Source organism: Rhinoderma darwinii, chromosome 6, assembly GCF_050947455.1.
Source record: "Rhinoderma darwinii isolate aRhiDar2 chromosome 6, aRhiDar2.hap1, whole genome shotgun sequence".
NCBI lineage: Eukaryota > Metazoa > Chordata > Amphibia > Anura > Rhinodermatidae > Rhinoderma > Rhinoderma darwinii.
The window spans coordinates 94,707,587-94,725,732 of record NC_134692.1 but is presented as its reverse complement, the minus strand read 5'-3'; the positions used below and the strand labels follow the sequence as shown (position 1 = coordinate 94,725,732).

General features: G+C 40.4%; 1 protein-coding gene across 5 annotated transcripts in view; it reads left to right on the top strand.

The window, feature by feature from the left end:
- NPRL3 (NPR3 like, GATOR1 complex subunit) overlaps positions 1-18,146 on the top strand; it is a 202,910-nt gene that overhangs the window by 139,340 nt on the left and 45,424 nt on the right. For all 5 annotated transcript variants that reach the window (XM_075830052.1, XM_075830053.1, XM_075830051.1 and 2 more), the window contains 3 exons: positions 7,458-7,614; positions 7,934-8,040; positions 16,874-17,003. In XM_075830052.1, coding sequence (XP_075686167.1) covers positions 7,458-7,614; positions 7,934-8,040; positions 16,874-17,003 — 394 coding nt within the window. The remainder of the gene's footprint in view (positions 1-7,457; positions 7,615-7,933; positions 8,041-16,873; positions 17,004-18,146) is intronic.

The window sequence follows — 18,146 nt, the reverse complement described above, 5'->3', positions numbered from 1 at the left end:
AGATATATGTAACAAGACCGTAGTTACAGCAAAAATAGGTATCATCAGTGACATATAAGTATCATCAGTGACATGAGCGAAATTCAAAAGAACAATGAAACATACTGAAACATTAAAACACAACAGTAACTGAGTAACTCTGCTAAGGTGTGGTTGCAGGGCTAATTATATGGTAAAATGGGGAATGCCCAACTAATATACTTTTCAGGCATGTAACAGCATACCATTGCATTAGGTAACCGGTCTATTTCAAAAGTTAACTGAAACCCGGGTTCTAAAATGTATCTGCAGTAAATGTAAGGAAGTAAATTAGTGAGGAGAGTATGGGAACTCAGGTATGAAGGTCAAGTGAAATATATTTGTAGATAACAATTCCCGAAAAGTCTCACCACTAGGACCAAGCAAATGTTTAGAGGACGCAGTCAACACAATCGTCAGAACGGCAACGCAATAGGTCATGAGAAAGTTGATGGCGTTGATCCATATCTAAGTCAATCTTTCTGTGGATGTAGTTGAAGCCAGTCAGTAGCTTCACGTGGGCTGTGCAGGAAAATCACCTTGTCATCAGCAACTATACAGAGACGACCGGATAAGCCATTGAGTAAGGGATCCCCCTATCCTTGAACTTCCTTTTAACCTCTATAAAGGTAATGTGTTGTTTCTGTAAATCCTCTGAAAAGTCAGGAAAAATGTAGACAACGGAGTTATCAAACTTCAACTGACCTTTTAGACGGGCAAGATGTAGAGCAGTGTCACGATCCCTGTAGTTCATCAATTTGGCCAGAAATGGTCGAGGCTTAGCACCTGGGGGAGGTGGTTTGGCTGGTACTCTTTGTGCACGTTTCACTATGATGAAAGGAGGTATCTCCTAAGGTGGGTTTCAGCCAGTGCTCCAAAAACTATTCGGAATTCCGGCCTTGAGCTTTTTCAGGAAGGCCTATAATGCGTAGGTTATTGTGTCGTAGCCTATTCTCCAAGTCATATATTTTGGATTGGCAGGCTTCTACTTTACGAGTTGTAGTGGAGAGTGATATTGCAAGTGGATTTAATTTATCTTCAGTGTGGGAGAACCTATCTTCTATTTCTCCAATACGGCCACGCAGATTTTGCATATCTTGACGCAGTAAGCTGACATCGATTTTGATTTCATCAAGCTTGCCTGTTAAGGAGGTCTTATAGGTATTAATGGCCGATAATAGTTGTGATGAAACTTGAATCATCATCTTTTGACCTGCCCTGTATAGAGCGTACGAGGAGTAGACATGTTGTCCTCTTGGTCTGTGCGAACAAATTCTTTCAATTTATCCATGGTAGGTTGTAGTTTAGATCTGTGCATGACTCGGACGAATAATAGGAGTCTTCTACTACTTGTTTGTCTCATGCAGCCTGGAGCGTCGGTTCAGTAGGAGACAGCAGGTAGCATTGCAAGGCAAATAAATCACCAAACCTCTCGCCGAGGCCAGACTTAGGGGGAAATTTACAGGGGAACTGTGAGGTCCAGTCACCAGCAGGAGTCTGCCGTATCAGCCTCTACCTTCCACATAACTGACACAGGGTGTCCCAGGAGATTGCGAAGCACGACGTGACTCACGCGGCAGAGACCAGTCCGCGGTACTAAGTAAGTTAACAGCCGCACTTGAGTATAGGCCGGTCCAAGCTCATAGGATAGGAGCCAGCAACCAACAATCGTCCACTATACAGTACTTGCCTCACTCACGGGAGTAGTAGCAGCAGCTGCGTGTCCCAAGGAAGCGTACGAGGCCACAGGGTGACATACACCTCAAGTGAGTGTACTAGACCGCAGGGTATCCCGCAGCTCTCGTAAGCAGCCGTCGACTGGGCAGTCTCTAGGTAAAGGAGAGGTCCCAAATAGCTCAGGAGTGTTGCCAGGTGTGTAATAGTCCAGTATGAACATAGCAGGGTCTTATAGGTATGGTGTTAACACAGGATATGGACAGGATGTGCAACGGTCCCCTGGAGCGTGGTTTAAACACGACCGTCCATCTTGGCTGCAGGTCATGCCCCCCCATTTGATTTTGAACTTTTATTTATATATCCCCCAAAATACAGGCCAAGGGGGTTCCTGGATATCTTGATGTCATCGATTTTTATTTTTTTTTCAATCATATTTAATACCAATCATATTTAATACCAGAATTCCTGAATTAATTTACATTCCCACAATATATGCAGGAAACCTGCTTTTTCCTGCAAACGTTTTGGACAATTATCTTTTCTCATTTTATGAAATTTAGCCAGTTTAACCAGAGAAAAATATAGACTATGGATTATGTAGAACTGAGAGATTCTACAAGCAAAGCTCGGTGATAAACTGGTTGAAGCTTTATAAATTCTATCCCATTGACTGTTAGGAATATACCCTAGCTCTTTCACCCATGCCTACAAAGTAGGTGAGGTCTTTTTTAACTCTAGTTTGGTTTTGACCTCTTTATAAACTTCTACAAAGAACCTCTTTTTATTAGCAAATTTTTCACGCATATTAATGAGTGCTAAACTGCTACACTTAAAGTTCACTATAGGTTTTTTTTTTCTTCATATGCGCTGTTGAATTGGGCATAATAAAACCATTTCCCTAGACCAATGAAAAATTCCCTTTTTAGCTCAATCAGAGATTTAAGCCAGTTGTCCTGAAAAAAATGCATGACTTTATATATTCCCATTTTGAACCAATAACAGCCCTCATTTAAGAAAAATGTATGAGTTAATTTTTTATTTCCCCATATCGGCAATTGCTCTATGAACCCTTTGATTTTAAAAATGGCGTTCATTTTAAAGAGGTTTTCCTGGGATACTATTTTTTTCATGCCGGGCAGTGCACGAGCACTGAGGAGTTTTATAAAAAGAGGGGCAAATGGTGCGAACATTGAGGCGTTATCAAAGAATTCAACGGGGCGGGCATTGAGGAGAATGTGGACCAATAGGAAGCCTCAAACCTGTGTATACGTCAGAAGTCCCTGGTTTGAGGCATCCTATTGGTCCACAGCCTCCTCAATGTCCGCTCTGTTCTCGCTTTGCTTGTACTTCAATAGCAGCACAATTTTCCTTGCGTGCATGCTATTCCTCAGGGAAAATTGAGGAATAGCATGCACGCAAAGAAAATCGTGCCTTTTGAAGTACAAGCAAAGAATGAACGGAACGGACATTGAGGAGGCTGTGGACAAATAGGATCAAACCCTGGTATATGTCAGACATAACACATTAGAACAAATATTCTTTTTTTTTTTCTAAAGAGCACATCACCCAATACCATTGTTTCCAAAATCTCCACCATAACGTAGTTACCATACAAAGCTAATTTGGAAGTAATATACTGCTTAACTTTACTTTTTCTGACATTACAGAATATTTACTCTATTTTCCCCTCCACACCAGATCTTTCATTAAACTTTCTTTTAAAGAAATCCACACTGGACTATTATGACTATTATTCAGAAGGGGAGAACAAAGCTATTTTCAACAAAGCTATCCTCCCATATTTAGATATTTTTTTTCCAAACCTTTATCTTACTCCTAAGAGAGGAAACCAAGGGAATTAGATTATACCTTATGTACGGCTCAATCTTATTCGAGATCTGGACACCCAACCAAATGCCTCCCCTTCTTTAACGGTATATTTTTTGGGTCCATATGAACCTGCAAACACATCAAATTTGATTTTGTCCCATTAATTATAAGTCCAGAACACTCCCCAACAGTTATTATAATTATTATTTCTGTTACTTATATAGCGCCAACATATTATGCGGCACTGTACAGAGGTCCTCTTTTTTTTTTTTTACTGTCCCCATTGGGGCACACAATCTAAATTCCCTATTGGTATGTGGAAGGAAACCCACGCAACACGGGGAGAACATACAAACTCCATGCAGCTGTTGTCCTTGGTTGGATTTGAACCGAGGACTCCAGCGCTTCAAGGCAATAGTGCTAACCACTGAGCCACCGTGCTGCCCTGATCCACCGTGCTGCCCTGATCCACCGTGCTGCCAGTTGGAACACTCTTTCAATCGAATGATTTGAACCAAGTAATAACATAACATCATCCGCGTATATCGATATCCTTTACTCATTCTCACCAATCTTTATACCTTTCTAACATATGCAGCTCCATCACTTGGGCAAATAGAAGAGGGGAGAGAGGGCAGCCCTATCTAGTACCTCTAGCGATCTCAAAGGATTCAGAAATTCGACCATTTATTGATATTCTCGCCATTGGACCAGTACATAATAATCCAGCCTATGAATTTATTCCCAAAGTCCATTGCCTTCATAGTCTCCCACAAGAAACACCATTGAACTGAATCAAAGGCTTTATTGGCATCTAAAGGCAGAAACACCCTCTCCTCCCCAACCTCTACCTTCCATAAGTTCAAGAAGAGTTGCCTCCTATTAATATCTGTTGATTTCCCTACCATGAATCCGGTCTTATCTTCATGTATCACATTTTTAAGAACCCTTTGTAGTCTCCTGGCGAGGACCTTTGTGAATACCTTTATATCTTAATTAATTAGGGAAATTGGTCTATATGCATCCATATCTGTTAAATCTTTGCCCGTTTTATGGATAAGAATGCCAATGCTACTCTCATAGACAAAGGCAAATGTTTTTTTTTATTTAGAGCTTCTCCCAGGACATCCAGTAATTATTTTCCTAGAATCTCTGAGTATTCCTAATAGATCTTAATTGGGAGACCATCTAAACCCTGGGACCTCACTTACTACCATCTCCTTTAGTGCATCTTCTAGCTCTTCATTACTTATATTTTCCTTAATTCATTATTTTTCCAGACAAATAATGGATGGCAAACTTGCTTGTCTAACATAAATTTCAATTTGTTCTTGCCCCCCTTTTAATTTTGAGGTATATATATCAGAAAAATATTTAACAAACTGGTCCAAGATTTCTTTAGTAGCAGTAATCAATTTACCATTTGTGGCCTTTATTGTCCCTATACCCTTATTATTTGCCTGATACCTAATGATGTTCCTACCAGGAGCATTTACTTTATAGTTATACGTATAATTTTCCATCATCTTACTTCCTTTGGCCTTTTCTATAATCATCCGATATATCCTGTTTTTTTGCCATCTGTCAGATTTCAAAATTACTATCTGTGGGGTCAGTCACATAATTATTATTTTAATTATTTTTTACTGTCTCCTCCTCCCATTCCAACAACTGGTTTTTTTTTTTCTTCGTTTTTAAAAAAAAATATTTCACTACATAAAATATCCCTTAAAGGGTTTATCCGGGGACCAAAAATTGCTTTGCATTCATATTTTTATGTAAAAATAATTCACTTACTAATATACTTTAATTAAAAATTCTGTACTAAATGGTTCTGTTTAAACCTTTTGAACTGTTCCCGGAAGTCCTGGAGCTTTTCTAATAATGATGATGCGCCGACACACCCCCACGTGACTAAGGGCTTGCTACTTGTGCTGTTCGTGTCAGCGTGTTATCAATGACACTACCGTAAAGGACTGTCACATTGCCTATTGCTGGAGTCCCAGAGCATCAGCTAGCGCTTTGCTCGGGACTCAGCACTACTCCTGACATTGGGTCAGTGACTTCAGGGATTTCCTATAGCTGGAGGTCCCGAGCGGAGCATCAGCTGATACTCTGCTCGGGGACTCCAGTACTGCTGCCGACGTTACTGTCCATATATGGACAGTGGCTTCAGTGTTTTCCTTTAGCTGAAGTTCCTGGAGCAGAGTATAAGCCGATGCTCTGCACAGGGACTCCAGCAGTGCTACCAACGTCACTGTCCATATATTGGCAGTGACGTCGGCAGCAGTGCTGGAGTCCCCGGACAGAGCATCAGCTGATACTCTGCTCGGGGACTGCAGCGATAGGAAACCCCTGAAGTCACTGTCCATATGTGAATAGTGATTTGGCAGCAATGTTGGAGTCCCCGGGCAGAGCATCAGCTGATGCTCTGCTCGGGAAATCCGCTACTCCTTGCCAAATAGCAAACTGAACAAAGTGTCAAATATTTATAGGAGGAGTATACCCCATGAATGCTTTTTTTATAATATTGGTATACACTTTTGTATATGTTTTGATGGAATTATGCATTTAATTGTTTTATTGTCAATTTATGTATACTCCTCCTATAAATATTTGACACTTTGTTCAGTTTGCTATGGCTTGAGAAAGGTTCCTGTTGAACCGAAACGTTGCTTTACTGAGGTGAATAAATCCACTTTTGCTTTCATCTACTCTGAAGTCCTGGTGCCGTTGCTGTGTTCTATGTTTCTTTCTATTGGATGTTGGGGAATTGATTCACCCCCAGGCAACGAGCACATGGCCTGATTTTCTGGAAACTATTGGAGTGCTGTGTTCATCTACCATTGGACTGTATATATATATATATATATATATATATATATATATACACATATATACATACACATATATAGGCAGGCACACACACACACACACACACACACACACACCTTATACACAGACAAATAGGGGCAAAAACAACAGACAGACTGCGCACTCACATCTCCTTCCTCACAGGCTTCTTGCAGGGCGAGCTGCGGGCGGAGCTAACTGCCTTGGACACCACGTCCTTGCCAAATATATATATATATGATGATATATCTTCCATACTTATCACTTTCATGCTCTATTATCTGAAAGTCAATTTCTTTGTTTATTAATACTGAGACCCCTCTAGAATGTGTAGAAAAACTGAAAATAAGAATGGAAAGACTGACCCACCCATCCCTTCATGACTGACCAGCAGGCAGAAAATAGCAGGGAGATGATTATTGATAACATTAAATGTAGCAATCCTCTTTATTCTTTTACCCAATCCCCTAATATTCCAAGATGAAAATTTTAGATCACTTGACATTCTTTATAGCAATGAAGATTATTGGGAAAGGCCTACCAGGGGGGCGGGGGGGGGGGGGCGAGAAAGAAAAAAAAAAAGCGTCTTTTTACCTTCTTTTTTAGGTTCCACATTTTAAGCATAAGTTGGTCAGAAATAGTGGTCCACTTTTAAATTATTTAAAGTTTCACTATACTTGCGATATCTTGCCCGATTATACATAGTGTGGAGAAACGCGGGCAGCACGCTGGGTAGTACAGTTGCTTTGACATCCGTACAACACCCGAAGAGTCTTGTGCACGGGTCCTATTAATTAGAATAGGAGCCAGAACTAGGAAGTCTTGGCATGCTTCCTGCGTCTCTCTATGCCCTACGTATGTCAGATCTGGTGCGAGATCACATTTCTTAGAACATCTAAAGTTAAAATAAATCCTTTTATTATTTTAACGTCCGAGCACTCACCCTTTATACTTTTTATTTCAATTATTTATTTTACTGTAGACATTCTTTTCTTTAATATAAAAGTGATAATGTACATTTGTTAACATTTAGTGACAAAGAATGAGGGCAAATCTAATGTACCTTCTCCTTGGTTTAGGCCCTATCATGCTCTTCTGCTCCTTAAGGATGAGAAAAGTTTGCTGAATGAACTTCCACTTGATTGCTCTCCAGCTTTAGTAAGAATTATCAAGTCTGCAAGTGCTGTAAAGAACCTGCAACAACTAGCTCAGGATGCTGACCTTGCTTTATTACAGGTACTACAATCCATGCACATTTTCATATCTATTGTATTATACTGTACTGTACTCTATAGATATTGAGCATTGTGGGACCAAGTTCATCAGAAGAGACCAATTTCTGCTTAGTACTTTTAGGTGGGTCTCAAAGCTAACTGGCACTAAGCATGACTATAATGATTACACGGCTCCCTCCAGAGGTTAAGAGTAGGTATGGTACTTTATAGGTATAGAAAATCTAGTGACTCTCGTATCCCAGTATAAAAATGGTCTAGTATGATGGGTATAATGCAGCTTGAATCAGCTCATATAATTCTATGTGTCACTCTTTTTCTAGGTTTTCCAGCTTGCTGCACACTTAGTATACTGGAGTAAAGCTATTATCATTTATCCACTGTGTGAAAACAATGTCTACATGTTATCCCCAAATGCAAATGTTGGCCTGTAAGTATAGTATTTGTTATTGGCTGTAAACGTAGAATTTTGTGCCGTAGCGTAGAGTACTATGTAGGTCTGATTTATCCCACCTATACACACTTTTCAAGGCATGACTTGCAGTACCCTTCATTTGTGCCCATACTTCACCATGCAATTTATGCAATTCATGAAACTTAACCTAAAACTCGAATTTGTAGCTGAGAACACTTAAAGAGGACCTGTCATGTTTTTTATTACCCACATTCCTTCCCTTAATTTTTTGTATTGCGCCCACCCCTGTGTCCTGCTATGGGTCCCTCTCCGCTTGGTGCCTAATATGCTAATTTTGGGTAAAGGTGAAGCGAGGAGACCTCATCTCTCCTCAGTAGGCATTGCATCATGCATCGCTGTGACGCTGTCCTAACAGAGCAGACAGCCTCACAACAATGCAGAAAACCTTCAGTAAATCTTGCAAAATTAGCAGCTCTTCTGCATCGCTGTGAGGCTGTACAGCATCACAGCTTGCACGAGGAAATGTCTACTGAAGAGAGATGAGGTCTCCTCCTCTCATTTTTTACTCTTAATTTTTATATTAGGTGCCAAACACAGCGGGTGCCATAGCGGGACATGGTGGAGGGCAATACAATTTTTTTTTTTACAGTGTTGGAATTGGGAGGAGGCAGGGAATAAGGGGAGGAATGTGGTTTTAAAAAAACAAACAACAAAACATGACCGGTCCTCTTTAACCCCTTTCCGACATTTTGTTGTATGGATACGTCATGGAAAGCCAGTGCTTCCTGCAATTTGCCGTATCCATACATCAAATGTTACAGCTGACACCCTGCTGTATTGGCGGGGAGCGTATTTAGCTCCAGTTCCCACCATTAACCCCTTAAATGCAGTGGTCAAAAGCGATTGCTGCATTTAATGTGTTTGCAGCTCATCGACACCCTGGCAACGGTAATACTGTCCTAATACTGTCCTCCCGGTCTGCCTAGTATGGAAGCCATCCAGGCCCTGCCCGGTGGCAGGGCCTAAAAGGCTTTTGTAGCTGACGGCAAGATGGCGCTGGCTCAGGAGCTGAGCCATCGTCATCAGCGGTGGTTGTCAACTGTATGGTACAGCTGACAACCACGTGTAACGGCAGGGAGTGGAGCTAGCTCTGATCCCTGGTATTAACCCCTTAGATAAAGCGATCACTGCATCTTAGAGGTTGCTAGCAGATCGGCAGCCCTGCATGCGATTGCAGGACTGCCGACTGCTGCTATGGCAACAGGAGGTCTAACAATGGCCTCCTGCTCTGCCATTACGGAAGCCCATTAGGCTCCACCCGAAGGCGAAGCCTAATCAGCTTGCTATCAGTAAACGACTTTAGAGCTATCGAAAATAAAAATTATTATTTTTTTTAAATAATAAAAGTTTCAAGAAATAAAATAAAACAATCGCCCCTTTTTCCCTTATCAAGTCCTTTATTATTGAAAAAATAGTAAACCATACATATTCGGTATCACCGCGTCTGTAACGGCCTGAATTATAAAAATATTATGTTTAGTCCAAATAATGCCAGAATTTCAGTTTTTTTGGTCACTTTGCTCTACAAAAATTTGAATAAAAACTGATCAAAAAGTCACATTTATGCAAAAATCGTACCTATAAAAGCTATAGTTTGGCTCGCAAAAAACAAGCTATCATACAGCTCTGTCGACAAAATTTTTTAAAAGTCACAGTTCTCACAACTTGGCGACAAAATAATACATACTTTTTACAACAGTAATTTTATTGTGCAAAAAGTTGTAAAACATAAAAAAGTGCTATAAATTTGGTATCACCGGAATTGTACTGACACGCAGAGTAAAGTTAACATATAATTTATAATGCATGGTGAACGCTGTATAAAAAAAACTATGGCAGAAGTGCTGTTTTTTGGTCACTTTGCATCCCAAAAAATAGGATAAAAAGTCGCACGTACCAATAAAAGCTACAGCTCGTCCCGCAAAAAAACTACCACTACGTCTGAAAAAATTAAATTAGTTAACCCCTTAAGGACGCAGCCTTGTTTTGGCCTTAAGGCTCAGAGCCCATTTTTCAAATCTGACATATTTCACTTTATGTGGTAATAAAGTTGGAATGCTTAAACCTATCCAAGCGATTCTGAGATTGTTTTCTCGTGACACATTGGGCTTTATGTTAGTGGTAAAATTTGGTCGATATATTCAGTGTTTATTGGTGAAAAATTGCAACATTTAGAGAAAATTTATAAAAAATAGCATTTTTCAGAATTTAAATGCATCTGCTTGTAAAACAGACCGTTATACCACCCAAAATAGTTACTAGTTCACATTTCCCATATGTCTACTTTAGATTGGCATCGTTTTTTGAACATTCTTTTATTTTTCTTGGACGTTACAAGGCTTAGAACATAAACAGCAATTTCTCATATATTTAAGAAAATTTCAAAAGTCTTTTTTTTTAAGGTACCTGTTCAGTTCCGAAGTGGCTTTGAGGGGCCTATGTATTAGAAACCCCCATAAAACACCCTATTTTGAAAACTAGACCCCTTAAAGTATTCAAAACAGCATTTAGAAAGTTTATTTAACCCTTCAGGCATTTCACAGAAATTAAAGCACAGTAGAGGTGAAATTTGCAAATTAAATTTTTCTTGCTGAATTTCAATTGTATTCAATTTTGTTCTGTAACACAGAAGGTTTTACCAGAGAAATACTACTAAATATGTATTGTCCAGATTCTGCAGTTTTTAGAAATGTCCCACATGTGGCTCTAGTGCGCTAGTGGACTAAAACACAAGCCCCAGAAGCAAAGAAGCACCTAGTGCATTTTGAGGCCTCTTTTTTATTAGAATATATTTTAGGCAGCATGCCAGGTTTGAAGAGGTGTTAAGGTGCCAAAACAGTAGGAATCCCCCAAAAGTGACTCCATTTTGGAAACTACACCCCTCAAGGAATTTATTTATGGTTGTTGTTACTATTTTGACCCCACAGTATTTACACAGCACGTATTTGAATTGGGCTGTGAAATTAAAAAAATAATAATTTTTTCCAAAAAGATGTCATTTTTTATAAATATTTCTTATTTTCACAGGGAACAAAATACCCAATTTTGTTGCCCAATTTCTCCTGAGTGCAGCAATACCCCATTTGTGGCGATAAACTGCCGTTTGGGCCCATGGGTGGCCTCAAAAGGGAAGGAGCGCTGTGTGTTCCTTGGAGTGCAGATTTTGCTGGATTGGTTTTCGGGTGCCATGTCGCATTTGCAGAGCCCCAGAGGTGACTCCATTTTGGAAACTACACCCCTCAAGGAATTCATTTATGGTTGTTGTTACCATTTTGACCCCATAGTTTTTTCACATAACTTATTTGAATTGGGCTGGGAATTCAAACAAAATGAATTTTTTCCAATAATATGTAGTTTTGGCTGAAAATGTCTTATTTTCACAATAAATAAAATACCCCATTTTGTTGCCCAATTTGTCCTGAGTGCGGCAATGCCCAATTTGTGGTGATAAACTGACGTTTGGGCCCATGGGAGGGCTCAGAAGGAAAGGACCACCATTTGGCCTACTGGGGATTTTCTGGCGCGAAGTCATGTATGCAGAAGCCCCTGAGGTACCAGTACAGTTGAAACCCCCAAGAAGTGACCCCGTTTTAAAAACGACACCCCTTAAGGCATTCATCTAGAGGTGTAGTGAGCATTTTGACCGGAGACATACACCCCATAAACTGTAATGTGGGTTCTCACGGGTATGGCAATACCCTCAATGTGGCTGTAATCAGCTGCCTGGGCACACAGCAGGGCTCAGAAGGGAAAGATGAGGGGGATAAGCTGTGCGGAGTGCATCAGGGTAAGTAAAACTGGGGTAGATTAAAAATCAAGGGATGTATGATACATTTTGAAGCACTCTTACATACGGAGCCTTCGTTTTTCGGGACACGTGTCACATTGATATATTGTGTCCTTCCTTATCCCCCTCTTATAGAAGACTTTGCACCTGTTTTGACTTTTTCATTTCTTGCCAGTTTGGGGAACTTCTCCTGGAAAGTGTTGCCCTGGTACGATGCGTGTGGCCCCGCTTCCAGAAGTTCTGGGTGCCCCCCCTTCTTGATCCCTAAAAATTAGTTTCTTGATAACCACCGCTTGAAATTCCAGGAAAGTTCCCGTCTGGCCTGCACATCGACGTAGCACGTATGCGTTGTACAATGCCATCTGTATGATGTGCACGGCCAGCTTCTTATACCACACCGAATGGCGCTGTAGGGCTTCAGGACTCGATCTGACAAGTCCACCCCTCCCATGTACCTATTGTAGTCCAGGATGCAGTCTGGTTTGGGGATCTCTGTACTGGTACCTCGTATGGGTACTGGTGTGGCATTTCTCTTGTCTTGTACTTGACACACAATTTGTTGCTGCTAGATTGTGCCCTGCTCTCACCCCTTCTGAGTGTTTGCCCAAGCAGAGTCTTAGGGAGGCCTCTCAGAATTCATCTAGCAGTGCCGCATGCCGCAGTACTTCTGGAAGCGAGACACTTGAAGAGTGGGACGCTGGTATAAAAATTATCCAGGTAGAGGTGGTAACCCTGGTCCAGCAGTGGGTGCACCAAATCCCACACAATTTTTGCATTAACTCCCAGTAAGGCGGGGCATTTTGGGGGCTGAGCACTGGTGTCCTTCCCTTCATATATCCTAAATTTGTCGGTATACCCTGATGCACTCGCACAGCTTATACATCTTCACGCCATACCTTGCCCTCTTACCCGGCAGGTACTAGTGGAATCGAAGCCTCCCTTTAAAATGTACCAAGGACTCATCAATAGAAATACACGTCTCGCTGGTGTATGCTTGGGAAAACCGGGCACTGAAATGGTCTAATAGGGGTCTCCGTTTATACAAACGGTCAAAACTGGGGTCATCTTGGAGTAGGCAATGCTCATTAGGAGAAGCGAAGTTTTGCCTCATTTTTATTTTTTTAAGTTCCAGTTCAGTTCTGAAGTTGCTTTGAGGGGCCTATATATTAGACACCCCGATGAAACACCCCATTTTAGAAACTAGGCCCCTCAAAGTATTCACAACAGCATTTAGAAAGTTTATGAACTATTTAGGTGTTTCACAAGAATTTAGAGCAAAGTAGAGGTGAAATTTACATATTTATTTTTGTCAGAAAATCCTTTTTATACAATTTTTTCCTATAACACAAAAGGTTATACCAGAGAAACGCAACTTAATACTTATTGCCCAGATTCTGCAGTTTTGAGAAATATCCCACATGTGGCCCTAGTGCGAAAATGGACTGAAGCATCGGCCTCCGAAGCAAAGGAGCACCTAGTGGATTTTGAGGCCTCTTTTTTTATTAGGCACCATGTCCGGTTTGAAGAGGTCTTGTGGTGCCAAAACAGTGGAAACCCCCCAAAAGTGACCCCATTTTGGAAACTAGAGCCCTTGAGGAATTAATTGTAGTTTTCTTGGGGTACATGCGACTTTTTGATCAGTTTTTATTCTATTTTTAGGTGGCGTGGTGACTAAAAAACAGCAATTCTACTATTATTTTTTTATTCTATTTTTTTTTTTTTTACAGCGTTCACCGTGCGCTATAAGTTACATATTGACTTTATTCTGCGGTGCGATACGATTACAGCGATACCATATGTTTATAGGTTTTTATGTCTTATGACCACATATTACCAATTATTACATATTACCAATATTGCCATACTCTGGAGAACTTGCTTTACAAATGTTAAGGTGGGTTTTCTCCTTTTATTTGTTGAGAAAATAAAACATTTTGAGCTACAACTAAGTCTAATTGGAACAAATTTTAATTTTAATGTCCAATTCTAATAAAATCTATGAAACACCTGAGGGGTCAAAATGCTCACAACACCCTTAGATTAATTCCTCAAGCGTAAATGCAGTCACTTTTGGGCAGTTTCCACAGTACTGGTGCATTAAAGAGGCTCTGTCACCAGATTTTGCAACCCCTATCTGCTATTGCAGCAGATAGGCGCTGCAATGTAGATTACAGTAACGTTTTTATTTTTAAAAAACGAGCATTTTTGGCCAAGTTATGACCATTTTTGTATTTATGCAAATGAGGCTTGCAAAAGTCCAAGTGGGCGTGTTTAAAGTAAAAGTCCAAGTGGGGGTGTATTATGTGCGTACATCGGGGCGTTTTTACTACTTTTACTAGCTGGGCGTTCTGACGAGAAGTATCATCCACTTCGATTCAGAACGCCCAGCTTCTGGCAGTGCAGACACAGCCGTGTTCTCGAGAGATCACGCTGTGACGTCACTCACGTCCTGCCCCAGGTCCTGCATCGTGTCGGCACCAGAGGCTACAGTTGATTCTGCAGCAGCATCAGCGTTTGCAGATAAGTAGCTACATCGACTTACCTGCAAACGCCGATGCTGCTGCAGAATCAACTGTAGCCTCTGGTGCCGATGTGTCCTCGCTCGTCCGACACGATGCAGGACCTGTGAGTGACGACACAGCGCGATCTCTCGAGAACACGGCTGTGTCTGCACTGCCAGAAGCTGGGCGTTCTGAAGAGAAGTGGATGATACTTCTCGTCAGAACGCCCAGCTAGTAAAAGTAGTAAAAACGCCCCGATGTACGCACATAATACACGCCCACTTGGACTTTTACTTTAAACACGCAAACTTTGACATTTGCAAGCCTCATTTGCATAAATACAAAAATGGTCATAACTTGGCCAAAAATGCTCGTTTTTTAAAAATAAAAACGTTACTGTAATCTACATTGCAGCGCCGATCTGCTGCAATAGCAAATAGGGGTTGCAAAATCTGGTGACAGAGCCTCTTTAAGGGCTTTGCAAATGCGACATGGTGCCAAGAAACCAATGCAGCAAAATCTGTACTCCAAAAGCCAAATGACGACCCTTCTCTACTGAGCCCTGTCATGTGCCCACATATGGTGTATTTCTGTACTACAGAAAAAAGTTGATTAAATATGAATTTCTGCAATCAAAATAACATTTTAAATTTCATCTCTACTTTGCTTTAATTCTTGTGAAACGCCTAAAGGGTTAAGAAACTTTCTTTTGAATACTTTGAGGGGTGCAGTTTTTAAAATGGGGAGGCTTATGGGGGGTTTGTATTGAATAGGCCCCTCAAAGCCACTTCATAGCTGAACTTATCTCTGTAAAAATAGCCTTTTGAAATTCTCTTGAAAATGTGAGAAAATTCTGCTAAAGTCCTAAGCCTTGTAACATCCTAGAAAAATAAAAGGATGTCCACAAAACTATGCCAATCTAAAGTAGACCTATGGGAAATGTTAAATAGCAACTATTTTGTGTGGTATTACTATCTGTTTTACAAGCAGATACATTTATATTTAGAAAAATGCTAATTTTTGAAATTTTTTGCTACGTTTTGATGTTTTTCCACAATTAAATACTGAATGTATCGACCAAATTTTACCACTAACTTAAACTATGTGTCACGAGAAAACATTCTCAGAATCGCTTGGATAGGTAAAAGCATTCCAAAGTTATTACCACATAAAGTGACACATGTCAAATTTGAAAAATAAGGCTCTGTCAGGAAGGTCTAAAGTGGCCAAAGCGGGAAGGGGTTAAAATTGTAATATTGACTTGGACAACCAATGGTAAGGCCCATGCATCACCATGTTCTTGCTGGTGGGGCCCTAGGAGAAAAAGGTTGAGAATCCATGCTGTAGACAGGGGGCAGCTGCAACTTTTGTAAGACTACATCAAAATAAGCAATAATATTTGCTATGGATTGGCATACCTTTTTTTCATCGTATTGTAAAGCTAAGACAACTACTCTTTTAATTCCAAAGGCGTGCCGCAAGAAAAACTCAAAAACCTGCAACACAGTTGGATGCGTCCAGGCCATGCGTTCAGCGTATATGTTGCAAGATTTTTGCTGTGTATATACCAAAGGTAGTGCTAAAAGGAGATGTGAACAGAGCCTGAAGGCAAATCTTAAACCAAGAACAATGTGGTCACTCAGAAAGCATTCAATAAATAGTAATACACTTACAAAAGCCATGCGAAAGAAGGGGTAAAGACACTCAATTTTCCGGTTAAACAGCATCTCTGGCTACATTAAAATTCCTCCTGCAAAAACTGCTCCAGACGGTTTTTGCACAGTGGTTTGACAAAAACTCGTCAAAACACTCGTCGAGGCGTTTTTTTTCCTCTTTCTGACTGATTGAAATGGGGTTTTGGAGGCGGAAACCGCCTCAAGATGGGTCATGACGCTTCTTTTTACCGCGACGCGTTTTTTTTACTCGCGGTAAAAAAACTCGTCCAACTCCCATTGGAATCAATGGGAGGCATTTTCGGGCGGTTTTTGAGGAGTTTTTGCGCACGGTTTCCGCGTCAAAAAACTCGTCAAAAAACTCTGTGTGAACATACCCTAATATACATCTACATCTGCCTGTGGTTGTTGTTTTTCTTTATATAAATAAGTATTCTTTAAAACTTTTTACCAAAGCTGGTCAGATTTAAAGTCTATACACAGTACAATTCTATACAGGAAGAGACGAGCGCCAAAATTAGCGTCTTCATGCAACATGTACCAGCAGCGTAGTGTGTAAATGCTCTCTATTCTATCTGGTGTAATTAGAAAATGAATGACTGTAAATGCTTGGGTTTTAGCACATTTGTCTTCTGAACAGTTTTTTATTAAATTCTCCAAAATGTGGAAAAAATAAAAACATGGGACTGTTTTTAACCAACTGATTAGAAACCCTTTTTATTGTACAGATCTAATCACCAGTTATACTAAGGGATATGATGTAAGTTTTGTAGGATGAGTTATAATTCATCATCATATCACCCACATTTTTATTTTATGTCTCCCAGTTATTCATCTCTGGCAGAGCAATTTTTACATCAGTTTCCAGCACATGACCTCCCCTCGGTTCTGTCTAAGTTTTCACTGCCTGTTTCTTTATCCGAGTTTAAAAACCCATTATCACCACCAGGGCAAGAGGTAAGGTGGTATAAAATGTAATTTATTATCTGTATTAGATCTCTTTCACTAAAACGCAATACGGTACTGAAATAAAGTACCGTACATTTGCAATAGTTATAAATATGTTAATTGATAATTCTTATAGATTTTATATACGTACATTATATGCAGCATCATTGTTTTCTTTGAGGGGTCAACCCAGGAAAAGTAAAACTTGTAAAAGTTTTTTTTTATTACTTTTCTTTTCATGGTCACTTCCATTTCCTGTAAATTACTGTGTGTTATTGTCATATGAGGTATTACATTGTCACCTTAAAGGGGTTTTATCAAGATTAACATTGATCATCTATCCGCAGGATAGGTGATAAATGTTTGTTCACTGGGGTCCCAAGCGCTGAACGGTTGGCAGTGAGTAGGAGCTTGAATGGAGCAGAGGACGAGCATTAACCCTGACACTCCATTCAAAGTCTGATACAGTCGAATACTGTGCGCAGCACACAGGTCCTGGGTTTGTTAGACAGCACAGTTCTGATATACATACTGTAACGAGCCATGTACCTTTGTGTCCATCACATGACCATGGACAGAATATTATCCACTGGAAGTAAACAATGAATGTTCCTACTTAATATCTACAAGCCGATATCTTGAAAACGGAGAGGAATTAATACAGAAAGTATATTGGATAACTTTTAACCCATTAGTGACCGCCCCATAGTGTTTTTACGGCGACCACTAACCAGCATTATTCCGATGCAGTAGCCTTTTTACGGCGCTGCATCTCAATAAATAGAGCAGAGAGCCGTTAAATCTCCCTGCTCTCAGCTACCAGAGATAGCTGAGGGCTGGGAGCATCCCTGCTCGAACGGGCGAGATCGATCTCGCTAGTTTAACTCTTCAGATGCAGTACTCAATAGCGAGTGCCGCATGACCCAGATCTGCCCGAGTTAATGCCTGCTAGGTCATGCCAGGCATTTTTGGTTTGATCTGGATGGAATTCATGTCCTAGCAGATGCCTGTCCGTTTTACACACACAAGCAGTAATACACTGCAATACAGAAGTATTGCAGTGTATTATAATAGCGATCGGACGCATAGTGAAGTCCTCTAGTGGGACTAGTAAAAAAAAAAAAAAAAAAGTTTAACAAAGTTAATAAATAA